The 26,481-nt window shown below is 42.8% G+C and overlaps 2 protein-coding genes across 10 annotated transcripts in view; one reads left to right on the top strand and one right to left on the bottom strand.

Moving 5' to 3' along the window:
- Positions 1-26,481, bottom strand: part of LOC126937902 (putative COBW domain-containing protein 7) — a 952,477-nt gene that overhangs the window by 202,216 nt on the left and 723,780 nt on the right. The window lies entirely within an intron of this gene.
- DOCK8 (dedicator of cytokinesis 8) overlaps positions 1-26,481 on the top strand; it is a 240,779-nt gene that overhangs the window by 111,930 nt on the left and 102,368 nt on the right. For all 9 annotated transcript variants that reach the window (XM_050761724.1, XM_050761731.1, XM_050761732.1 and 6 more), the window contains 2 exons: positions 1,444-1,537; positions 3,205-3,367. In XM_050761724.1, the coding sequence (XP_050617681.1) occupies positions 1,444-1,537; positions 3,205-3,367 (257 nt within the window). The remainder of the gene's footprint in view (positions 1-1,443; positions 1,538-3,204; positions 3,368-26,481) is intronic.

Genomic DNA, 26,481 nt, shown 5'->3' with positions numbered 1-26,481 from the left:
GCTCCCTGCTTGCTCAGAGAACGTGACCGTTCCAGATGGTACTCTTCGTTAGCTCAGTAAACATCAAGACTATTGAAAAGAGTTAAAACTTCCTAGACTTGTCAAATGTATAGAGACAGAAAGTAGAATGATGGTTGCCAGGGTCTAGGGATAGAGGGGATGGGGAATCGCTGGTTAAAGGGTATAGAGTTTCAGATTTTTTTTTTTTTTTGCAAGAGAAAAGCGTTCTGGAGGTTGGTTGCACAACAATGCGAATGTGCTTAACACTACTGAATTGTGCACTTAGAAATAGGTAAGATGGGCCGGGCGCAGTGGCTCTCACCTGTAATCCCAGCACTGGGAGGCCGAGGCAGGTGGATTACTTGAGGTCAGGAGTTCAAGACCAGCCTGACCAACATGGTGAAACCCCGTCTCTACTAAAAACACAAAAAATTAGCCAGGTGTGGTGGTGCATGCCTGTAATCCCAGCTACTTGGAAGGCTGAGGCTGGAGAATTGTTTGAACCTGGGAGGTGGAGGTTGCAGTGAGCTGAGATTGCACTACTGCACTCCAGCCTGAGTGACAGAGTGAGGCTCCATCTCAGGAAAAAAAAAAAAAAAAAAAAAAGGTAAGATGGTAATTTTATGTTAGTTATATTTTGCCACACTTAAAATAAACTCACTTGGTCTGACTCTGTTTTGGAAAGTTTTCCATAGCTACAGTCTTCATGGAGCATTTAAAGGGGTTACATTAACAAACTGAAATGCAAAAGGGATGCTGAGGGAGCCTGTGCACCGTGCCACATAATAGAAATTGTAAGGGTCTGAAAAGGTTTCTATTCAGCATATACCAATCTTATGACCTTGGAGGGCAAGGTACTTAAGCAAGTCTGAATGGTCTCATTGGGAATAAGACATATCTACCTAATTACCTTACTGGGTCATTGTAAGGATTGGAGATCATGCATATGTGTCCCTTGGCAGAGTTCCTGACCCGTCTTGGGCATATGTGGGGGTGGGCAGCATTTATATTTCACCTTCCTGTTCAAGACAAATGTGAAGAAAATGAGATGGGAAGATGCTTTCTCCACCTTCCAACATTTGAAGAGGAAAGTAAACTTACTCTGTATTGTTCCCGGGGGTAACACTGGTGTCAGAGGGTGAGAGTTATAGGCAGGGGAGCTTTTGGCCTGGTTTTCTAATGGTCAGACAGGCTTCCTTAGAGTGCAGCAGAAGCCCCATCCCAGAAGGACTGATGAGAGGCCGAGGCACAGTGAGTCATCAGTGATTGAGAAGGATTTAATGAGAAGTGGAACTCAGTGATTTCAGAGCTGCCTATAATCCTCATTTCTATGAAAGACTTGTGAGAATAAAACTTAAAGGTAAAAATCTTCCCAGAAATCGTTGGTCCCCAACCCAAGAGTCAAAGGTGCATGTACACTAACTCTGACTTTTCTCTTGGCAGGAAGGAGATCGCCTTAGTGATGAAGACTTATTCAAGTTTTTAGCTGACTACAAAAGATCTTCATCCTTACAGAGACGAGTCAAGTCAATTCCAGGTGTGAATGACATCTTTGTCCTCTTTAGCTGTGCCCAACCGCTTATCATTAGACACATTCTTTGTCTAATGCCAGAATTTATAAAATCATGTTTACAGCCGTGGGCGGTGGCTCACGCCTGTAATCCCAGCACTTTGGGAGGCTGAGGCAGGCAGATCACGAGGTCAGGAGATCAAAAACATCCTGGCTAACTCGGTGAAACCGCATCTCTACTAAAAATACAAAACATTAGCCGGGCGTGGTGGCAGGCACCTGTAGTCCCAGCTACTCGGGAGGCTGAGGTAGGAGAATGGCATGAACCCAGGAGGCGGAGCTTGCAGTGAGCCGAGATCGCGCCACTGCACTCCAGCCTGGGCAACAGAGGGAGATTCCGTCTCAAAATAATAATAATAATAATCATGTTTGCCAAGTGAAATGTGAGATTTTGTGTTAGGGGTTAAGAATCTGAATTGTGGCCAGGCACGGTGGCTCAAACCTGTAATCCCAGCACTTTGGGAGGCCAAGACAGGCGGATCACGAGGTCAGGAGATCGAGACCATCCCATCCTGGCGAACACGGCGAACTACTAAAAATTACAAAAAACTAGCTGGGCGTGGTGGCAGGCGCCTGTAGTCCCAGCCACTCGGGAGGCTGAGACAGGAGAATGGCGTGAACCCGGGAGGCGGAGCTTGCAGTGAGCTGAGATCCGGGCACTGCACTACAGCCCGGGCGACAGAGCAAGACTCCATCTCAAAAACAAAAAAGAATCTGAATTGTTCTGTTTTTGGCAAACCTATTAATGTTTTTTAATTTTCTTAAAGGATTGATTTCGTAAACCTTGTGCTTTAGATCTGGTTTCTCAGATAATGAGATCATTGTTTAAACAGAGGAGCCCCTTTAATCAAATAAAATATTATACTTAGTATTAAAAAAGTGAATGTGAGATGCTTTGGTAGAAGGCAAAGGCACCTTCCTTATCCTCACTCAGCAGCCCTGGAGGTACTTCTGTAGCATCCTCAGGCCCACGGAAGCCAGTTTGTTTTTTTTTGTTTTTGTTTTTGTTTGAGGTGGAGTCTCACTCTGTCACCAGGCTGCAGTACAATGGCACAATCTCAACTCACTCCAACCTCTGCCGCCTGGGTTCAAGTGATTCTCTTGCCTCAGCCTCCCGAGTAGCTGGTACTACAGGGGCCCACCACCACGCCTGGTTAATTTTTTGTATTTTTAGTAGAGACCGGGGTTCACCCTGTTGGCCAGGATGGTCTCAATCTCTTGACCTTGTGATCCACCTGCCTCGGCCTCCCAAAGCGCTGGGATTACAGGCGTGAGCCACCGCGTCCAGCTGGAAGCCAGTTTTAAAACTCCCAATTTTTACTGCTAGCAATGCAGGGAAGTTACTTAACTATATAAAATTATACTGTGGTAATTCAGGAAAGAACTTTAAAAATCCTCTAATCCATTCCTTCTCATTTTACAATTTCTTGCTTTATATTTTATTTTATAGAAGCTAAATCTCAAAGGTTATCATGGCACACTTTTTTCAAACTGTAGGAAATTAGCTCCAAAACTTTTTTATATACTATAGTTTGTTCTTATTTTCATGAAAGAAACACAGTGCAACAATCCTTCTTGATTCCTTCATAACATGGCAGTTTCTTTACTAGACCATTCCTATTTTCTGTCTTTAGGCTTGCTCAGACTGGAGATTTCTACAGCTCCAGAGATCATCAATTGCTGTCTGACTCCTGAAATGCTGCCCGTGAAACCCTTTCCTGAAAACCGGACACGCCCGCACAAAGAGATTTTGGAATTTCCAACACGAGAAGTATATGTCCCTCATACAGTGTACAGGTAAGAAACACAGGTTCAGGCCAGGAGCCACAGGTTCAGGCCGGGTGCGGTGGCTCACACCATTATCCCAGCACTTTGGGAGGCCAAGGCAGGAGGAATGCTTGAGCTCAGGAGTTTGAGACCAGCCTGGGCAACATGGCAAAACCCTGTCTCTACAACATATACAAAAATTAGCTGGGCATGGTGGTGCATGCCTATAATCCCAGCTACTTGGGAGGCTGAGGCAGGAGAATAGCTTCAACCCAGGAGGCAGAGGTTGCAGTGAGCCAAGATCGCACCACTGGACTCCAGCCTGGGAGACAGAACCAGACTCTGTCTCAAAAAAAAAAAAAAAGAAAAAAAAAGAAAAAAGAAAAAGAAAAGGAAAAGCAGATTCTTGGAAAACCACTGAACTCACATTCTGAGTTTTATTTGAATAATGTTTTCTCATCCTTCAACCTGTCTTCCTACTTCCTAAGTTTTAGGGAAATGAAATATGGTATTTATGTAATGATAGGTGATTGCCACATCTCTTTCTAAACATAGTTCACCTAATTCTCTTTAACAAGAAAGTGTTACTTCAGATGTAATTGTAGTTTAGGATTATAGTGGACATATGTTTTCCAGAGATTAAAGAAAAAAAAAAATCTGCTAGTCATGACCTTTGTTTTCCTCTGTGCAGAAGGACATACTAGAAAAAGAGCAATGTGACCAAAATGTGCTAGTTGTCAAAAGAGCTAAAGACTAGCTCTTTCCAATAGAATTTACAGCAATAACATAATAGTGGCACACATTCCAAAAGAATTTATGGCAGTAACAGAAATGTTCTATATGTGTGCCACCAGTACAATAGCCACTAATCACATGTGGCTGTTCAACATTTGAAATGTGGCTAGTGCAATGGAGGAACTGAAAAAATAATTTTAATTAATTTTAATTTAAAGTCAAGTAGCTGTATGTGTCTACCATATTGGAGAGTACAGAGCTAGACACTAAAGGCCTAACAGGTTGGGCTGCCTTGGTTTCTGAATTGCATATGGTGGCACCTGACCTATTCTGTGTGGTCTGGAAGAAGTGCTTGTCAGCACACATCTGCCAAAGGCATTAATGCTCATATAAGTCTTTATTTTGAGAATATTTCCCTTAATGCAGAAAATGATGCTGTCTGTAAAAAGCATCTCTTCCCCACCATCCAGAAATAACATTGCTGTTTTCTGTATTTTTATATAAAAGAAATACAGTGGTACCGATTTGGTTGAAGTCTTCTTTATCCCCAGTCTCCAGTCACAGACTTTTACCTCACCTCCTAAACTTTTATCATCAGGAAATTATGTGTGTCCTATTTTTTCTCCTTTTACACACACTTACACACACACACACATCTGTGAACACTCAATGCCATTATCTTTATATTCATTTAAAATTTACACAAATGACTTCACACTCTAGGTCAGGGGTCCCCAACCCCCGGGCCATAGACCGTTACTGGTCCTTGGCCTGCGAGGAACCAGACTGCACGGCAGAACATGAGCAGCGGGTGAGTGAAGCTTCATTTACAGCCGCTCCCCATTGCTTGTATTACCACCTAAGCTCCTTCTCCTGTCAGATCAGGAGCGACATTAGATTCTCACAGAAGCACAAACCCTATTGTGAACTGCATATGCGAGGGATCTAGGTTGTGCACTGCTTATGAGAATCTAATGCCTGATAATCTGTGGCTGTCTCCCATCACCTTCACATGGGGCCCTCTAGTTGCAGGAAAACAAGCTCAGGACTCCTACTGATTCTATATTATGATGAGTTATATAATTATTTCATTATAGATTGCAATGTAATAAGAATAGAAATAAAGTACACAATAAATAGAATGTGGTTAAGTCATCCCAAAACCATCCCCCATCCCCCACTGCCACCCCAGTCCATGGAAAATTGTCTTCGATTAAACCGGTCTCTGCTGTCAAAAAGGTTGAGGTTTGCTGCTCTAGCTGTTATATTATACTTTGTTTTTGTCACTCAAAAGATTGATTTGTTTTTCTTTTTTCTTTTTTCTTTTTTTGTTTGAGTATTACTATGAAGTCATGAGTCATTTTTCTTTCTACTTACCCAGATTTCCACAAATTTTACCAATGCGAACTTTTTAATGGCTTGCATTTTTAGAAATATCAATATTGATTCATATAAAGGTTTGTTATTATGATGATGATGATGATTATTATTATTATTATTTTTGAGATGGAGTCTCGCTCTACCACCCAGGCTGGAGTGCAGTGGTGTGATCTCGGCTCACTGCAACCTCCGCCTCCTGGGTTCAAACAATTCTCCTGCCTCAGCCGCCCGAGTAGCTGGGACTACAGGCGCCTGCCACCGCGCTCAGTTAATTCTTGTATTTTTAGTTACACCATCTTGGCCAGGCTGGTCTTGAACTCCTGATCTCGTTATCCACCTGCCTCGGCCTCCCAAAGTGCTGGGATTACAGACGTGAGCCACCGTGCCCATCCTGTTATTTCCTTTAACTGCTGTATGGTATTCCTTTGTGAAGAAGCCATATTTTATTCATTTCCTTGTTGATATGCATTTATGTCTTTTTCAAGTTTTCAGCTCTTACAAACACTATGGAGTAAGATTTTTTGTCTTTGCCCCTCTGTACACATTTGTGAAAGTTTCTTTAAGAAATACACCTAAACGTGAAATTACCAAGTCACAAGTAATATACATTTCAGCCTTAGCTTTCTAAAATTTTACATCTGCAGTCCTAACAGCAGTGTAAGACAATTCCCATTTTCCAGTTCCTCACCCATACTTTCTAGTAGGACATACGTGGAACTAAAAGGCAAAGAACTTCAGAGCTCACCTGATCCAAGCATCCCCACCCTTACATTTCCAGATGCACAAAAATTAAGACCCAGAAAGGACAAGTGAATGGTTCCTTGAGATCAAAAATTACAGCGAGGTGGCCAGACACAGTGGCTCACACTATAACCCTGCTGCTTTGGGAGGCTGAAGCTGGAGGATCACTTGAAGCTAGGAGTTTAAGATCAGCCCGGGCAACATAGTGAGACCCCATCTTTACAAAAGATTTTTAAAATTACCCAGGTGTGGTATCGTGCATCTCTGTAGTTCTAGCTACTCAGAAGGCTGAGGCAGAGGATTGTTGAGCCCAGAAATTCAAGGTAACAGTGAGCTATGGTCGTGCCACTCCTCTCCAGATCAAGCAACGGAGTGAGACCCTATCTCTAGAAAAAATAATAGTTTAGAAAATAAAATTATAGTGAGAAACACAAACAGCTATTCACACAGTTAGGAATGGAGAGTTCTTCATTACAGTATTTAGGAGGTGTACATATATTTCCCCATTTAATCCTTCCTGGAGCAGCTCTTCATTTTCAATCCTCATTCCTTACATCTAAACTTAGTCCCCAAGTCTCCCTCCTAGATGAGATAAGCGTTCTTAGGATGCAGTAGTTTCAATTCTCTATTCCTTAGAGGAAGATGAAGGCATGAAAATGTTTGCTTATGGATGCTTTGTATCTTTTAGAAACTTTATCCTATAATCGGAGAAAAAATGCTTGTGGCATTGGAATAGATTTATTTGCATCCAATGAACTCTATAGTTATTCAACTTCTGCTCAGCATTTAATCACCCACAGGTGGCATTTACAACGCTGTCTACTTCTTGCTGCAAATATTATCCCTTAATTACATCACAGTGGGACTTAGAACGCATTAGCGCACTGAATGATTCAGAAATGTGGGAGGCCAAAGAAGGACAAGTCTGGACGGTTTTCAATGGACCCAACTTGTCATCATGAGAAACAGACCCACAAATATAGAGTTAATATTCTTGAGCTGTACTGGGCACTGTAGAAATGCCAAGGCCACCCCGTTAGAAATGCCAAGGCCACCCTGTTAGAAACCAGGTCTTTACTCTGGGGAATGACAGAAGACATTTCTCTCTAGTGTGGTTGTGGCCCCTTCTCTTGGCTCCCAGGTCACCATATTTTATAGTCTATTTAAGGAAAGAGAGAGAGAATGAACTTGGTTCAGAATCTTCATGAAAATTTCACAGAATTTAGGAAGCATCTTGTCTAAATCTCGTTTTAAATTTTTGGTTTTCTTCTCCAGTTCTTGTCTCCTTTAGAGTGGTTTTGATCTTGAGATTGGTTTTGACAGTTCCCCAGTCCCAGACAAGCGTCCCCTTTCCTGCACCTCCCCCCATCCACGACATGAAAATGGAAAGAATCCAGTGAGGTCTGAACCCCAGATAAAATTGGCAAGCTAAGTTTGCCTTGGGTGACCTCACCTTTTCATTTCTGTCCATTTTCCTCTCTTTTTGTTCCTTGCCATCACCCCATACCTCAAAAAACCTGCGACTCGTGGCTTTTCTATACTGATCCCCAAAATAAAAGTCTCTTTTCAAGCAAAGATCTCTAAACTCATTCGCTATGGTATCGATAACAGGTATGGATTAGTCTTATCACTCCCAAGAGTATTATCATTTTGTGCCGGGTGCGGTGGCTCACGCCTGTAATCCTAGCACTTTCGGAGGCTGAGGCGGGTGAATCACCTGAGTGAGGTCAAGAGTTTGAGACTAGCCTGGCCAACATGGTAAACCCTCATCTCTACTAAAAATACAAAAAGCAGCTGGGCATGGTGGTGGGTGTCTGTAATCCCAGCTACTCAGGAGGCTGAGGCAGGAGAATCTCTTGAACCCAGGAAGCAGAAGTTGCAGTGAGCTGAGATCCCGCCATTGCACTCCAGCCTGGGCAACAGAAAAAAAAAAAAAGCATTATCATTTTGGCGAGGACAGCAGTTCCTATTTCTTAATTGAAGAAATCCAGATTTATTCTCATTCCAAGAGTCTGTCAGGTAACTTTTTCACTGTTGATGTTGCTATTTCCATGCCAATCAGTAATCCTGGTCATAGTTGTATCCCTTAAAGAGATCAAATAAATGAAAATGAAGATTTGTGGGGCAGATAAATTCAGAGATATTTCTTCATTTATAGAGGATTCACCTCATGAATTTGAAATATGGCTTGACTTATAAAAAGTTGATCTACCTGGAACTTGTAGACAATACATCTATCGGGCCAAACAATAAATGCTTACACTGAGAAAGCCAGGTTTGGGATTTCAAATTCGTGTGCCCTTAACATAAACTGCAGAGCCCCCTTGGGTGGAGGGAACTATTACCTGGTTCTAATGGCAGATGTCATCTGGCCTTGAGTGCCAGTGGTAACCAGAGTCACACATTTGAGGATTTTGGTATTGATGAGGGTTGCAGTTGAACATCACCTGAGTTCAACTCCAGTTATCTTTACCTCTCTTAAAGGAGCAGCTGCCACAGAGCCTCAGGTGAAGTTGGCTTGGGATAGACCCGCATTGCCTTCCAGTCCCCAGCCTCACCTTCCTCCCACCTTTTCACTGCCTCTTTTCTTTGCCCTGCCCCTTCAGGTGTCCTGTGCGGGGCACCATTCGAGTTGCATTCTATTGTATTAGGTTGGTGCAAATGTAATTGTGGTAATGTGTGAGTGCTGCCCCGTGTCTCTACCTTATTCAAGTTTCTTTAAGGAACAGCTGTAGATGAGTTCTGGTAGAACTGGGTAGTGCTCCTGGAAGTATCCCCACAGGTCAGTGGGGGTTGGGCATTCATAAAATAAATCCTTGCTCTAACAATAGAGACCAACTTCTAGAGCCAGAAGTGTTCATCCCAGGAATGACCAGGGGCTCTCAAATCAGGGCCTTGGGCCCTCTGCAGTGCCATGTGCAGCCTCTGTGGGTTAGAGGCATGGAGCTAGAGCAGGGTCCTCTGAACCAGAGCCAGGCAGGAGGCTCTGAGAAATCAGAAGCAGAAGCACAGCAATTCCGAAAGCAGAGCAGAACAGCTGGAAAAAACTGAGTTGATGAAAGGGATTATCTAAATCCGAGCTTGGCATTCCTTGCTCTGTGTTCAGATTAAGAAAACACTAGTGGTTTGCCTAGGAACACATATTCACCAACTCCTGGCTTGTTTTCCATGTGGCCCAACAGCTGGTACTAGAGACACCAGCTGCTTTCTGGTGGGGGCAGAATGAAAACAGCATGGGCTGAAGCCAAGGCCCAGCGAGGCCTTCAAGGGCATCCTATCCTGAGGCCGCCAGGGGGGTATGTGCAGAGATCACAGGCGCTGAGGTTGTAATGAGCTTGTTAAGCTCCCTGCCGTCCCTTTAACTGGTGATTACAGTAAAGAGAGCCACATAAAGTACATTTTCATCTCTCATTTCAGCCCCCGAGAGCCTCTGAGGTCTTGTTTATCCAATTATCAGACTTGCTGTGGAGGACTGTGCTTGCCGAGAACAAGCGTATCAGTTGGAGCATGATTTCTCTGATGGATAATTAGCTGTTTTCAGCACTCCTCCTATTCAACTGAATGTTCTCAGACCAGAAGTCTGATCTGACCTAACGGGGATGCGCATATCGCAGTGGAGTCTTAAGGAGTACTACACGCCTTCTCTTCTGCGGGGGAAAAAGAATGGCATAGCATGTATGCAGGAGCTGACCGGAAGGAACATCTGCGAGTTATGATTTAGTGACTAGAATTTCTAAGGAAAGGAACCAGAAATAACTCCAAATGAAGTGGTTAGGAAGGGGGGCAGAACATGGGGAGTATCTTTGAAAGGGACTTTATTTCATCCCAGGAAATGGATTCCCAGTTTAAGCCCAGTCAGCTCTATATTAGGAGTGGATCTTGTCAGTGCTGGGGGAAGGAAGGGTGGTTGTGCATCAGAGTTAAGTGTCCAGCCCCACCCTGGAGACTCCCATTCAGGAGGTCTGGGATGGGGCACTGGTGGTCTGACACTCTCTTTTGTTCAAATCAAATCTTCCCCCTCCTTCTCATGGAAGGGAAGCTTCCACCAACCCTTAGTGAGTTCCTCTACTGTGTGGAGTTGTCCAATGCTCCATACCAGGCACAGCGGCTCACACCTGCAATCCCAGCGCTTTGGGAGGCCGAGGCGGGAGGATCCATTGAGCCCAGGAGTTCAAGACCAGCCTAGGCAACATAGTGAGACCCTGTCTCTACAACAACAGCAACAAATTAGCCAGGGGAGGGGGTCCACACCTGCAGTCCCAGTTACTTGGGAGGCTGAGGCAGGAGGATCGCTTAACCTAGGAAGGTCGAGGCTACAGTGAGCCGTGATCATGCCCACTGCCCTCCAGCCTGGGCGACCGAGTGAGACACTCTCAAAAAACAGAAAACTCTGTCCTAAGTATAAGATGATTTGGAAGCCCAGTCCTTGGTTTTATTAGGCTTAGCAAGCAGTTGCTTATGGAACAGAAGCTTTTATAAACAAACCATTTACTTAGGAAGGGCAGTGGCAGCCCAGGCAAAATCTAGTCATTTAAATTAGCCAAGGAATGGAGACAAAGACAAAGTGAATTTCTGGTGCTGGTTGCAGCTTGGTCTCAATAATAAATCAGGAACACAATCCCAGCATTCCTAATGCCTTGCTCCAAAACTCAGCAATCCTCCTATTTGTAAAAACGAAAAAATTCAGGAGGGAACCAATTGCCTAAGGTTATGACAGCAAAGCTGCCGTTCCAGTATAACATTCAACCACTAGAGGGCACAATTCACTCACTTTCTAGATTCAGACGCACGACTACCTTTTTCGTTACAAAACATATGAAGTCGTGATTTATGAAAGTAGGACGCATATTTTACTTTTTGCCCTTGAAGTGCAAGACCAAGAAAAACTGAAAAGTATTGCAGCGTCCTACGTGATCACTATTGTCATTTTTCGCAAAGGATTTTATTCTAGCCTGTCAGTTTCTGCCTCCTTTCATTAGTAAGTCCTGACCTTAGACCTCTGGCATTTTGAGGGAAGGTGTAGTGGGGAGGGGGATCAAGAGATGCATCCCTTAAGGTAGCTAGAGATCGAAATCTTATCATTTTGGGGAGAGTTGCTTACTATACATATTTACACATTCACTAATTCTGCCTCGTATGTAAACCAAAGAATGTGCCGAATTTTCCTAGAATCGTGGTTGAGGCAGGTAGGAAGTAGGAGTAAGGAGGTGCTGTGTACATTAGTGTCACTGATTCCACCGTTCACAACTCCATATCACTCTCCTTATTTTATACTCATTTGAGTCCACAATGCTTTGGTGTTACAGCCCATGTACAACTGTCCTCCCTAAAAGTCCTGCTGTCGGTTTAACAGTGACGAATGTCATTTTTCCACTATCCTTTACATAGAATTCAGCAGGAAGGTTCATGAGGCATCGTGTTTCTACATGGGTTACACTGGTTGATGGAGACAGAAGCAATGGAGAAGTAGTGGTGAAATTAAAGCAAAGTTAGGCTTGCATTTGACTGTGATCTTGAATAAGTTTGTCTAGATTAGAGGGAGCACCTAAAATCCAAAAAGCCTTTTTTACTTTGATTTCTATACTTTTGTTAGTTTTAAAAATTATTTTTTAAAATCAGTCCTTTGAAGTGGCTTGTTCTCTTCTGATGGGACAGCTTTGGGGAACTGTTTAGTCTTATTTCTTTTGTGAGTGGGAAGTTGTGGGGACGCTACTTTGTAGCTTTTTCATCCTCAGTTCTGACCTCCTCATGTACTTTACAGATGCCCCCAAAGGTCAGCATTCATCCACCTTTCCCTGGGAGTGTTTGGCCATCTCTAAAGCAGAGGTATTTTAACAGCTCTCCTTAATGGATGTCCTGTGGTTTCAGGCCTCAGACAGGCTACCCTTGGGTCCTCAGCAGAAGTAGGGAATCATCTTATACTTCCGGATCGTCTTATACTCAGGCAAAATATGAGATGCTGCGTCAGGGTTTCCCAAGGAAAGAAACTGCGTGGGAGGTGCAGGTAAACCCCACAGTACAAAATAAAACAGAGCTGTCAGTAGTTGAAAGGACTGTATTTTGACAGCATAATAAGGTAATTGTTTAAAACCATGGCTAATTCATCAGATGTCATGTGTCTTTTATAGTTAAAAGATGGAATTTCTTTGCCCACTGGTATAAACAACAGAAAGATTCTAAAACTTTCAAAAAATGTGCCAGTTCTGCCTGCTTTGTTTCATGTTCTTTGACAACTTTCAAAATGTAAACTGAGATTCATGTAACTATTAGTGGGAATATATATAAATATCATGGCTTCATAAGGATAAAATTAGAGGAGCTTAACATAATGGCTCATTTTAATGATTTCTAAGCGGTTTCCATGCCCAGGTTAATAATTGTACATTTAGCAATAAGAAAATCTCAAAGCCTATTTCTTATCTTTCCCTAGAGTTATAGCTTTTAAACCCAACCTGGTTGTTCCTTTTGTACCACTCCACTCACTCGATAAGGGTGACATGGGCTGAGCTTTCTCTCCTATCAGGGTTCAAAGGCAAGTTTAGTAGCGTTTCTAAACTTCCCTCAATCAGCTCACAGGAAACAGACCAGTTTCGTTATCCTATTAACAGATTTACATTTCTGTTCTCTCAAAGTGTCAGTTAATGTCCTTAAAGGTAATATGCACAAATATACACGATAGTTTCTAAATTTTTCTCGGAAACCTTAGAATTCCGATTCATTCTCTTTGGCTCAGACTTGGGTGAATTTGCTTCTCAGAGTAGGGGCATGAACAATTATTCTTCACTTAATGTAATCTGTTTCTTCTTTCTCTTTCCCCCGCCCTCCAATAGCCCTTCTGAGCTTGTTTGTTCTTCCCTTACTCCCATTGTTGAAAACGTGGCCTCCCCTCATTCTCACCTTTCCAGAAATCTCCCTGTGCTCCTCAAGCTCGGCTCATCGCAAACTTGGAGTTCTGTTTTCTCATGCCCTTCTTGCGTTTTCTTCTTTTAAGAGACAGGGTCTTGCTCGGTCTCCCAGATTGGAGTGAAGTGGTATGATTCTAGCTCACTGCAGCCTCAAACTCCTGGGCTCAAGCGATCCTCCCACCTCAGCCTCCCGAGAAGCTAGGACCACTGTTGTGTGTCACCACGCCAGCTACTTATTTTATCTTTTCTAGAGACAAGGTCTCACTCTGTTGCCCAGGCTGGTCTTGAACTCCTAGCCTCAAGCAATCTTCCTACCTCAGCCTCCCAAAGGACTGGGAGGTGCCACTCTTCTTGCATTTTTTACCTTTGCATTTATTTCCTCGTTACAATACTTTTAACTTAATGACTGTTGAACTAGATTCTGCCAATGTACATGCCGTCCAGGACACGTTCATGCCACTTTAATTCTCTTAGAACATCAGTGAGATAGTCTTACTGGGGAGAGAGAAAGGGCAGGGGTTTGGTTTTCTGGCAGGTTTTCTTTCACTTTAATAACCAGCCTACCCTTGTGGGGGGAGGAATTGATTGACGGCTGCCTCCTCTTTTGTAAAGAACAAACATCAAATTAGTGGTTTGTCCTCACTCTGCGGCTAAGTGGAATAATAACCCCTGTGCTCCTCAATGCCGCTCCCTGCATTATTTTGAAACCAATATAATTTTGTTGGGACGGAATGTAGGAGGAATGTGGAAGAAGAATCACTGAAGGGGGACCAGTCAGCCTGACAGGCGGCAACTCTGGTGCCAAAGAATGGACACAGGATCAGAGCTGTGGACCTCCGTCCTGACTGCAAACTTCCTGAGGGTGGCAGAGATTCATACTATTTCTCCCATCAGGATAAAAATCAGTGTGTTGGAGCTCACTCAGGAAGTGCTTTTTGGGATTGGCATGGGAAGGGGATGAGGCCGGTTGACAATTAACCTAGTTCACCGGGGTTTTGTTGTAGGAGCTGGGTGGTGGCACCATATGGCCAACAGGAGATGCCAGTGACATCCCTAATTTCTCTAGCTTCCTGATAGGTCCTGGTAGGGTCGGGGGTCCACCAGGATTTGCCTTGTATGGTCTACCTCTGACTGAAATTAAACTCTAAGTAGGTAACTGGGGAAGGCCTTTCTCCAGTGAGGTTTTGATGTAATCTCATCATCGGGGACTGGATTGGACCTGGAGAAATCAGTTTTTCTATAGTCTTGTTTCTAGAGTGGCACCCTGGTCTCGGGCAGGTCAGAAGGACAGATAGTTGGTCACTACCTTCAACACCAATCATGGCTGGAAAAGGGCCCTAGTAGGGGGTGCCTTTCTCACTTACCAATCACAAAGGCTCGAAGATTGTCTGCAATTCTTTCAGGTGACACAAAGCTGTCATTAGAGCTGCCCATTGGCAAATCATGTTCAAGTTTTTGATCATCACATTGCAGTCTTCCTTCACTGTTTCTTCCCCGGGCCCTGGAATTAAGACTGGGCTCCATTTGACAAGTTATCTTCTATGCAGGTAGAGCAGGCTACGTCAGCTCACAGCATCTACTCAGTAGGCACAGAAATACCCATTGAATGGGACTGAGAAAGTGGAATGGGAGGGGAAGGTGTGAAGAACAGGAAGTTTTCCTCTTTATGTCCCAAGTCTGTCTACGTAGAGCAACAGGATGGTGATGATGCTTTCTGGTTAAAGACGTCATGGCAACAGTCTTCCCTCGACAGCTCTCTAGCAATAGCCAGTGGCATGTAAACCCTGCGTTTTTGCACTGTATCCAGTGTTTCCAACTCCCTTATAGAACTTTCCCTGAAGTCAGCAAGAACCCTGTGAGAATCAGGATTTGTCTAGAAATTTAGCACTTACCTAATCAATGATTCTCTAGACATGCCAGTACCTCTAAAGGATTCATATGCATGTTTGGTGGGCTTCAAGCATGTGGCAATTTGGAGAAGGAAGTGGAGAATGCAGTAGCAGCAGGAGAAATGTTTGATGTTGCTAAACATCAACTCCACGGCAAACCTAGAACTGGGGGAATGGGAGGCATGGTGCGGGTAGCTGCTGACACACAACTCTGGAGACAGCTGCCTGCAAAGCTGGATGGGACTCCAGGCAATAGGCTTTAGGGCCTAACTGCCCCGTCAAGGTCACCGATTGTGACAGGAGCCATGGTCCACAGCATTGAGCATAGAATTATTATTACTACTAAGCATGAGCCTCACCATGATGCTCTTGGGGTAGAACACAAGAGCCCAGAGAGAATATGCTTATTTTATGCAACCTCTAATGTTTCCTCCCAGAGTTGTGATGAAACTGAACCAAACTCTAGCATGAGAATTGGTATCCCAGGTCAGCAGCCAAAACAAGTGGTGACACTTGGCCAGGCATGGTGGCTCACACCTGTAATCCCAGCACTTTGGGAGGCCGAGGTGGGTGGATCACAAGGTCAAGAGTTTGAGACAAGCCTGGCCAACATAGTGAAACCCCGTCTCTACTAAAATACAGAAAATTAGCTGGGCGTGGTGGTGGGCACCTGTAATCCCAGCTACTTGGGAGGCTGAGGCAGGAGAATCGCTTGAACTCGGAGGCAGAGGTTGCAGTGAGCCGAGATCACACCACTGCACTCCAGTCCAGCGACAGTGCGAGACTCTGTCTCAAAAAAAAAAAAAAAAAAAAAAAGTGCTGATACTTAATCTAGCTCTGAAAGAAATGAAGTCTGTAAGAGGGACTGTTAACCCTCAAAATGGTCTGGGGATGCTACATGAAGTCTGTAAGAGGGACTGTTAACCCTCAAAATGGTCTGGGGATGCTACATCCCATTGTGGACTTGTCACACTGCTGTGAGTGTAGGGAGTGGGAACCCTTCTTCTCAGCTCCTTCCTCACCATGTGTCATTTAGGGACAAAGGGAGCAGGATATCTTCCCTTTGAAAAATCTCATATGCCTAGCAATACTCATCACCCTGTGAATAATGTTGATGCATTCACTTAACCAATATTATAAGCCCCTGCTGTGTGTCAGACACTATGCTCGGTGCTGAAATAGACAAGGAGGGGTGTCTTTGAAGGCAAATCCCAGTCTCCTAAGAGACACTAGAACCACAGGCAACTACGCTGATCTATGCAATGACATGTAATGCAACTTTGTCCTGCAACCACCTTGAGATCTTTGAAAGTTCTCCTATCTCCAAAACTCAGACAAATCCTCTCTCTTGCCAAGTGCCTAAAGCAAGGATGTGTTTATAGAGGTAGCTGGGGGCATCTGGCCAATTTATTTCCTGGCAGACCTGCTGTTTCCCCCGATTCCAATACTTTCTTCCCCAACCCAAACCAAGGCATCTAGCAATGTTAAAAACATCTAGAGTGATAAAACAAGCATTTTAATGAAGATTATTGATTTATTCATTGGCTGTTTCTTTAAATAGATAGAGAACTAATAAAGGATCTACCCCAAATAACCAAAAATATCAGCCTCAGCACCAGCAGAAATTGGAAGCGTTCTGGTATTTATATGTGTTTTGCTCAGCTGGCAGATTTGTTGTAGGAAACTATTTGCAAAGCCTGGGAAAAATGTGCTCCCTCTGTCTGTTAAAGGAACATGCAGGTTGGTTGGTGCTGGTTCTCCATCTGACAATTCTGTCTGGTGGCCTTAAAAAAAAAAAAAAATTACAGCATAGTCCAGATTTGGACTATGCAAATGGTATCTTTAAACTTAACTTTTAGATCTTGAGCAAAGCCAAATATTATTGAAATGTTTATTTTGATTTTAACTGCAGGAGGTTTTCATTCAGAATGTGTTGCTTTAGGGGAAAAGGAAGGATGTTTATACTAGGTACTTTTTAGCATTCTTCTTTAGGAGACATTAATTAATTTAGTTCATATAATCAAAACTGGAATCAAGGAAAAATTATTTATACTTTTAGAAATTCTCATGTTCTTATACTTCTTTGGAGATTGAATTGACTCCAAAGAGACTATTTTGTGATTAAGAATATTTTTGTGGCCGGGCACGGTGGCTCACGCCTGTAATCCCAGTACTTTGGGAGGCCAAGGCAGGTGGATCACCTGAGACCAGCAGTTCGAGACCAGCCTGGCCAACATGGCAAAACCCTGTCTTTACTAAAACTACTAAAATTAGCCAGCTGTGGCAGCGGGTGCCTGTAATCCCAGCTACTCAGGAGGCTGAGGCAGGAGACTCACTTGAACCTGGGAAGCAGAGGTGGCACTGGGCCAAGATCACGGCATTCCACTCCAGCCTGGGTGACAGAGCAAGTCTCCGTCTAAAAAAAAAAAAGAATATTTTTGTATAGGGAGTCATTATAGTATGTCCTTAGACCAGGAGGTCCTGTTGAGGCAGAAATTTTTGAAGTAAAACCATTTTTTTTGAAGGAAACACATATTTAAATATCAAAGAACACTGGACATATACTTTTTAAAATTTATATACTTGTATTAGTTATCTATTTCTAAACAAAACCTTTGCAGCTCAAAACCACAGTCATTATCTCACAGGTTTATGTAGGTTATGCAGGTGCAGCTGACCTGCTTGGTCTGAGCCTTGGAAAGGCTGCAGTGAGGATGTCAGCCTAGGCTGCCGTCACCGCAAGGGTGTCCTGGGGGTGGATCCACTCCCAAGCTCACTCCTGTGGCTGTTGGCAGGATGCAGTTGCTCATGGGTTGTTAGGCTGAGGGCCTCAGTTCCTCACTAGGCCAGAGGCTTCCTTTAGTTCCCTCACATGTTTTCTCATGGGGGCAGCTCACAGCGTAGCAATTGGCTTCATCAGAACAAGCAAGCAGGAGGGTAAGAGACAGAAAGCAAGATAGAGGCCAGGGCCTTTCACAGCCTGACCTCAAGAGCAGTACCTCATCACTTTTGCCCTTTTTTGACAAACGTCCTATTGACTTTTGTCACTACATCAGAAGCAAGTCACTAGGTCTAGCCCACACTCAAAGGGAGAGGATTTCACAGAGCAAGAATATCAGGAAGCAGAATCATTGGTTATTTAATCAGAAGCTGCTGGCACAGTTCTTAATGAAACTATAAAACATTGAATTGAGAGGAATATGGGGGTAGGAGGATGACAAGGGAAGGCAGGTTAATTCTGTGGATGCTGAGGAGAATGTGCCTCATGAAAAGTGTTCCCATCAGACTGGTGTATTTCTTTTTCTTTTTCTTTTTTTTTGAGATGGAGTCTTGCACTCGGTTCACTGCAGCCTCCACCTTCCGGGTTCAAGCAATTCCCCTGCCTCAGCTTCCTGAATAGCTGGGATTACAGGCGCATGCCACCACGCCTGGCTTATTTTTTGTATTTTAGTAGAGATGGGGTTTCACCTTGTTGGCCAGGATGGTCTCAATCTCCTGACCCTGTGATCTACCTGCCTTGGCCTCCCAAAGTGCTGGGATTACAGGCATGAGCCACCACGCCCAGCCCAGAATGGTGTATTTCTAGGACATCTACAATGCATCACTCTCTAATAAAAGAAAAAAACCAGCCACTTCTTGACAGATACCCAAAGGTATGGAGTCCCTTACTAAACCACACTCCAAAGAAATAAGCCTGCAAAATAGGGGAAAGTTGTTTTTCACCTAGAAAGCAGATTCCCTGCATTTTCTTATTTTCTAATAGTGGGGAGAAACCCTAAGCTGTACATATGAAGGAGTGGACTCATTTCTCCTCTTGCACAGCACCCCCAGCACCTTGTACACCCCATTCCTCCCTAACTCCCAACCACACACTCACCTCCCAAGCGTCTGCAGATCTACATACATATTATCAAGTCTGTACAGAGTACTGAGTGAAATGGTCACTGTAGCTATGGAAAGGTGAGATTTGCAGGCAGTCTGAAATGTCTCTTGCTAAAGTAGTTCCGATCCTTTCCCCATTTAGAATGAAATACATTCTTCGTAAATGATTGTGAGGCAGAAAAAGAAAACCACACTGGAAATAGGATTCTAATAAACCAACATGGGGCTCGAGCTGGTGAACACATTTCTGAACCATCCCTATACAGAGACCACAAGACAAATAAGAAAAAGAATATCCAGATCACTTAGACCCTTCAAACCACATCCTAGGTTCCAAGGAGAGTGGCTGCGAGTTAGGAAAGATACGTTTATCCAGTGGACCTTTTGACTCTTTTGTCAATCTTAAGTTTAAGAAAAAATTGTAGAGTAAAAAATTTTGGTTTGGGTCCCTTCCCACCTTCCCTTGCTTTGTCACGTTCCTTAAGCCTCTAAGCATCCAGATCTTCCCCACAGCAGTGCTTCCCGGTCAGTGATTACCCTCTTCTCTTTTTCTCTCTTTTCTTCACGCGCACCTTCAGTCCATAAATCCAAGCTTTTTGTAAGGAGGGAGGGTGAGTAAACTAATTCATACTAAGGTGAGAGTGAATTATATATAAACCTCTTAATATATTAAATCTACTAAGCAGTGTTTCAGAAGGAAATTTGCTAACGTGGACATCTTACTTGAAAAAATTTCAGTTGGTTCAACAAAGTATGGTTTAGAAATCATTTTCTATCAGGAGAGATTTTTTTTTTTTTCTTAAAGCAGCTAGGTTTCCCCAGCAGATTTTGAACACTTGGATATTTGTGATTCTTTCCTATGGGAATCTGATCTGGATGAGACTGAAGACCTTAAACCCTCTAGCTTTCCCTTTGGGTCTTTTGCTACTGAAAACTAGTTGGACTTAAACAAGTTAAGTGTGTTTTAAGGATGGCTCCTTTCACCCATTTCTAAAAGCTAGCATTTTTGAGGTTCTGCTTTATTTAGCAGAAGGAATGCTGGTTTTCCAATCTCTCACTCAAAAAGAACTTTTACTTATCTCATAAAAAAGAGTGGGATGGAGATTAATGTAATAGAAAAGGTATACTAGAAATATCATGGCAGCTGTATTTAATCAATTCATGTTCAAAGATAAATTAGTAGTAGTAATAAGAGTTGTGCTGTATAAAATCACCATATCTCATGTTCAAATTGCAGATTATCAGTTGAAAAAGCATGGATTGTTTTCCCCCTGAAAGAAATCTTTTAAAGTGGTACCATAAGAGACATTAAGGCTGGCTATTGTTTTATTTCTCTCTCTCTTTCTGTCATTTGATTTCTGACTTTGAGTGGATTTTTTTAACATTACAAAATCATAGAGAAAGAATATTGGATCATTTATTGTAGAGTTTTTAAACAATTTGATACCATTGTGTTTCTGGCGTCGTAACTGCATTTGCTGTTTGTGAGGGGTGTAAAGGTCCCTGATGTTCAGTGTACAGTACCAGCATTTGTATAAAACATTGCAGCCTGGCCTGTGGAGGACAGGGGTTACTAAGGGGCAAGCTGCTGCTTGCGATAATACCCCCAGTGCCTCCTTCTAATCTTGCACCATTTCCTAGGGCAGACAGCCTTGTGGGGCTCTGACTGGTGCCCTGGAACATGTTTCACCTTCCATTTTTCTCGCTCTGATTTCTGAAGACAGAATGTTCTCTTCACCCTACACATCAGGAGTTTTCCTTCTGTTTTCATTTTTCACTGGTTCCTTTGTGAATTTGCACTTTGATCTAACCTAAAACATTGGAAACAGGAATAAACACAAATAATGGCATGAGGCCGTGGCCACAGAATGACAAGACAGGACACAGCAAATAAATAGAAAGAGAAGGCTCATAAATTTCTATTTATTTATTTACTTACTTATTTCTTGAGACAGGGTCTCATTCTGTCACCTAGGCTGGAGTGCAGTGGCATGATCATAGCTCACTGCAGCCTTGAACTCGTGGGCTCAAGTGATCCTCCAGCCTCAGCCTTCTGAGTAGCTGGGATTACAGGCACACACCACCATGCCTGGCTAAGTAAAAAAAAAAAAATTCTTTTGTACAGATGGGGTCTCACTATGTTCCCCAGGCTAGTCTCGAACTCCTGGGCTCAAACAGTCCTCCTGCCTTGACCTCCCAAAGTGCTGGGATTATAGGCCTGCGCCACTGTGCTCAACTCCTTCCCATTCTAAAAAGTGTCTAAGGCAGTTATGGAGATTATATAATAAGGTATAAAATTTCTGAGTGAAAGGAAAATGAGAGAGAAATAAATGTAAATGTGTATGCGGTTAATATGTACACAGAATGTTTCGTAAGTCCTTTGACGGTTCCTTTAAAAATCACCTGCAGGCCAGGCACAGTGGCTCATGCCTGTAATCCCAGCAGTTTGGTAGGCTGAGGTAGGCAGATCACTTGAGGTCAGGAGTTCAAGACCAACCTGGCCAACATGGTGAAACCCTGTCTCTACTAAAAATACAAAAATTAGCCAGATGTGGTAGCATGCACCTGTAGTCCCAGCTACTTAGGAGGCTGAAGCAGGAGAATGGCGTGAACCCAGGAAGTGGAGGTTGCAGTGAGCTGAGATCGCGCCATTGCACTCCAGCCTGGGTGACAGAGGAAGACTCCATCTCAAAGAGAAACAACAACAACAACAGCAACAAAAACACCTGCAAATTTGAGCTGCCTAGCAGCCAAGCAAAAAAGGGAATCACAACAATAAGATTCATATGTCTGCCAATTTAAAAACAAATCAGTTCTCTTGGATCAGTGCTTCTCAAACTGGAATGTACATTTGAGACACCTGGTGCATGTTAAAATGTAGGTTCTGATCTAGCAGGTCCATGGTGCATTTCTTTTTTTTTTTCTTTTTTTTTTTGAGACGGAGTCTCGCTCTGTCGCCCAGGCTGGAGTGCAGTGGCTGAATCTCAGCTCACTGCAAGCTCCGCCTCCCAGATTTACGCCATTCTCCTGCCTCAGCCTCCTGAGTAGCTGGGACTACAGGCGCCCGCCACCTCACCCGGCTAGTTTTTTGTATTTTTTTTTTAGTAGAGACGGGGTTTCACCGTGTTAGCCAGGATGCTCTCGATCTCCTGACCTCGTGATCTGCCCGTCTCAGCCTCCCAAAGTGCTGGATTACAGGCTTGAGCCACCACGCCCGGCCTCCATGGTGCATTTCTAACTGGCTTCCAGGCAATGCTATGCTGATGCTGATGCTGACGTTGATGCTGCTACTCCCTGGACTGCCCTTTGAGTAGTAAAAGTTTAGCTCACTCAAAAAAACCTCATAGTTTATTTGGAGTAACATCCCTTTAGCTCTTTAGCCCTTGTAAATATTATAAGACTACATTACAATAAAGTTCTGGTGAGTCTAATTGTTGACCAGAGAGATTGTTTACTTCAGAGCACCTGGATTTGAATCATGCTATGCCACCTGCTGCTGTCTTACCTGGTACAAGTTAATGCATTCTCCTCGCATCTCAGTTTAATCGTTTTCTGAATGAGACTAATAGTAGTACCTGTCATAGATGCTTGTAACAGTGCCTTCATAGAGTAAGAATGAAATAATGTTAGCTATTTTTTATTGTTACATTTAAAATAGATTTTGCTGGCAGTGAAATATGAATGATAAATTAAAATCATCTCCTCAACTCTTTTCCTTTCATAAGTATCTTAAAATAATGTATCTAGATTTGCAATTTCATTCTGAATCCTTGAATAAAAGACACCAGATAATCAGAAGATATTACTGACATTAGTAGGCATTTGAAGTTCACTCTGATGGAATCAGTCTGTTTACAACAAATTGCTATAGAGAGTAAAAAGCACCAACCTTTTCCGGTAGTTTTTGAATGCCAGCATCTTTGTTCATACAGTTGGCTTTGCTGCATTTCCACTTCAGTAAATAGGTCATCAATTTTTTGGCTCTGTCTTTGCAAAAAAAAAATAAAAATAAATAAAATAAAATAAAATAAAAACTACAGAGGGTGAATTTTAAAACACAAATAAAGAAAAAGAAATTACTTTGAAATTTCCAAAATTGTTTGGCTGAAAGAGCTTATTTAGAAAAACAGAGCTTTTTATGTATGAATCTGTTTCAGTGGTGGTATATCAGAATTGCATGTTGCTAGTAGTTTGCTATCAAACCAATGCTTGTGTTTCAAGCTATTAAAGAATGAATACAATAGGCCAGGTACGGTGGCTAATGCCTGTAATCTCAACATTTTGGGAGGCCAAGGTGGGCGGATCACTTGAGGTCAGGAGTTCAAGACCAGCCTGGTCAACATGGTGAAACCCTGTCTCTACTAAAAATATAAAAATTAGCCAGGCCTGGTGGTGTGCTCCTGTAGTCCCAGCTACTTGGGAGGCTGAGGCAGGAGAATTGCTTGAAGCTGGGAGGTGGAGGTTGCAGTTAGCCGAGATCACGCCACTGCACTCCAGCCTGGGCAACAGAGCAAGACTCCATCTCAAAAAAAAAAAAAAAAAAGAATAAAATAGAAACACCAATTTTTTTGGTATTTTATACCTTCCCCCAAATATCCATACCCAAGGCATTTTTAAGATTTCCCTAAGCTGGAAGCAGCAGACCACATGTTATTTAAAACATATTAAGATGTACCTACTGCCTCCTGTATTATGTATATTTTCTATATAATTTTATAACAATCTGCAAAGTAGCAGGAAAAAACTTTCGCCTTCAGATTAAACTCAGAAGAGTTGCCATTGGCTAACTGAAAACCTTTGTATTTGATAAGCATTTAATTAAAAATTTATTAATTTTGGTTTTGAGGTTTTACTTTTCATATTTTTAGAACCAATAACTTTTTGTGGAATCCTAAGTTGTTCATCGATCCTAGGTGCAGTGTTTGTCATCCTGAGAGCTTCAATGGCCCTGCCAAAACCTCAACCTCAGCTCAGAATAGGAAATTGTCACTCAGTAACTGATAAGCAAATGGATTTCAGTGACTAAATGGAACTGGAGGAATGGAGGCTTGGGCTTGTAATCTTAGCGCTTTGGGAGGCCCAGGCATAAGGACCACTTGAGCCCACGAGTTCGAGACCGGCCTGGGTAACATGGGAAGATTTCACCTCTACAAAAAGCAAAAAAAAAATTAGTCAGGCATTGTGGTGGCTTGCACCTGTAGTCCCAGAAACTTAGGAGGCTGAGGTGGAGGATTGCTTGAGCCCAGAAAGTTGAGGCTGCGGTGAGCTGTGATCACGCCACTGCACTCCAGCCCAAGCGAAAGAGCATAGACTCTATCTCCAAAAAAAAAAAAAAAGAGGCTGTGAGAGAGGAAGGCAGGGGAATGTTAATCAGAGAGATATATAGAGTCTGGGAGAGACTGAAAGAGAGGCAGAGAGAAATACACAAATTAAAGACACAGACTGAGAGAAATGGAAAAATGAAGAGAGGATCTCGGAGAGATTGATTGACTTCCCAGGTAACATACAATATCTCACAATCCTGCAGAGTGTTTAAAGTTGCATTTTAAAAGGCACTCAGTTAGTTCACACAATCCTGGTAAGAAGATCATCTTAATTAGTATCATATTTTGTAGTTTTCAAAGCAGTTCTTAGGCATCATTGCATTTCAGACTTGGCTCTAGCCCTTTTATTACAGGTGATGAAATTGACTTGTTCACCTTACATTTGTAGAGCATTTTGCAATTTTTTGAAGGACATTTCCACCCATTATCTAATCACAAGTCTCCATAAATCCCATCTCCCCTGGTATAAAAGAAACTTAAATTACAGGTGCTACTGAGATTCACAATGCAGCCCACAAAATCAGCAAATATTTTTTCTTTGTTTCCTCCTTTTTTAAAAAAGGCGTATATTTGACATTACTACTTTGTTTCGGCCTGCATATTGAAATAACAAAAATAAAACCAAAATTGGCACCAATTTTATTTCAAAATAAAATCTACTTTTTTCACTTTCCCACATCATCTTCTAGCTGCTAGCCTTCATGCATATTCAATTTTTGCATATTTACAGCCCTGTCAAAGATAAAATTTTATTTTCTGCATTTCCACTCAACATTATACACTGAGTATTGGCTCATCTCAGTCCCACTTTCAAAGAGATACCCAGGAAATAGAAGCAACAAGGGTTATTCGACCTTAAACAACTACCGATGATACTCTGGCTCTCTTTGGGATTTTTAAGGCCCTGTAAGTAAAATATTATCAGATTACAGAAGGCTTGGGATTCTGGCTTTATCACATGACTGATTGGTCCTCCATGTTCTCCTTGGCAGATGTGGGAATCAGTGACACAATGTTTTTTACTCAAAACATGGTTTAGCTTACCATCACCAGGAATGGCCAATGCATACGCGTTCGCACTGTGAAGGTTTATTTGCACCTCCACTCTTCTTAACCAGGCTTTTTCACAGAAGAAATAACCCCAACTTCATGAACCCTATTCCCATGACCTATTTGCCAATCTGTTAAAATAATGGCCAACTCAAATGATCAGTAATGATTGACTCACCATGACATCATCCATCACCTTTGTCACTGGAAGCCCATTTGCCTTGAAGAGTGCTGCATCTTCCGACTTTGCTCCAGCAACTTCAGCTCCTCGTTAAATCCCTCCCTGTAGGTCATCCCTGCAACCAGTTGACACTGGAGCTCAGCAGCCTGCTGAGGGGGGCCTTCACCCCTCTTGTTGAGCTGCTCCTCTCTCCTCTCAAAGCCCTCTTTCCTTCTCTCCTGCTGGCTGACCTAGAAGCTCAGCTAAAGAGGTGTTCGAGGTGTCCAGTTGCTTAAACAGGTGGCCCGTGTGCTTTTTGCTGTAACTCACTTGCTCCTTGAGCTCAGCTCCAAGCTGTAGAAGACCATGGGAGAGCACATTGATGTCATCTGGGGAATAAGTAACAGGGTCAGGTTTCTCTGTTTGTTTCCTTGCACCAGATAAAGAGTAGGATAAACTTGGGAGAAGCCAAAGTGATGTTTTTGCATTGTGGCTTTGAATGATTTCCAGGTCCCTTGGTTAACCTATTCTCAGCAAAGGAAATAGAAGATGGTCCCAAGATGGTAAGAGCAGAGTGTTTGGCTGAAAATTTGATCTAAAAATGACCAGATTCCACAGATTAACCCCAGAGCTGCTCAATTACAGCAGTTTAAAAATAAGTTGAGGGCTCGTTGCTAAATCAGTGGAAAGAATTTGGAGTTTCCAAAATAGTTTGTAATCAAGAAAAGCCATCTGACAGGGCCTTGGAGGGGAAATTGCTGATGAATATCAAATGCCCAGTTCTCTATGTGGTGATATATGTGACTGAAGAAAACCGCTTTTGTCCACATTTGGAGAAAGATAAGATTATACTAAATGCCTGGCACAGACACTGGACCTTCAGTTACTTAGAAAACTTTCAAAATAACTTTGCCATAACAAGTGGCAAATTATTAAGGTCATGGGCTGTCCTCTCAGAAATACTTAGATAACATGATTCTCTGGCTAGTATGAGATGCTTAATTGATCACATATGAAGCATATGAGCCTGTTTATCAGTTCGTTAATAATTATTCTTATCTGGCTTGGACTCCGGGTT

This window comes from Macaca thibetana, chromosome 15 (assembly GCF_024542745.1).
Source record: "Macaca thibetana thibetana isolate TM-01 chromosome 15, ASM2454274v1, whole genome shotgun sequence".
Lineage (NCBI taxonomy): Eukaryota > Metazoa > Chordata > Mammalia > Primates > Cercopithecidae > Macaca > Macaca thibetana.
Note: the sequence above shows the minus strand (reverse complement) of the source record. Positions and strands in the feature narration are given on the sequence as shown.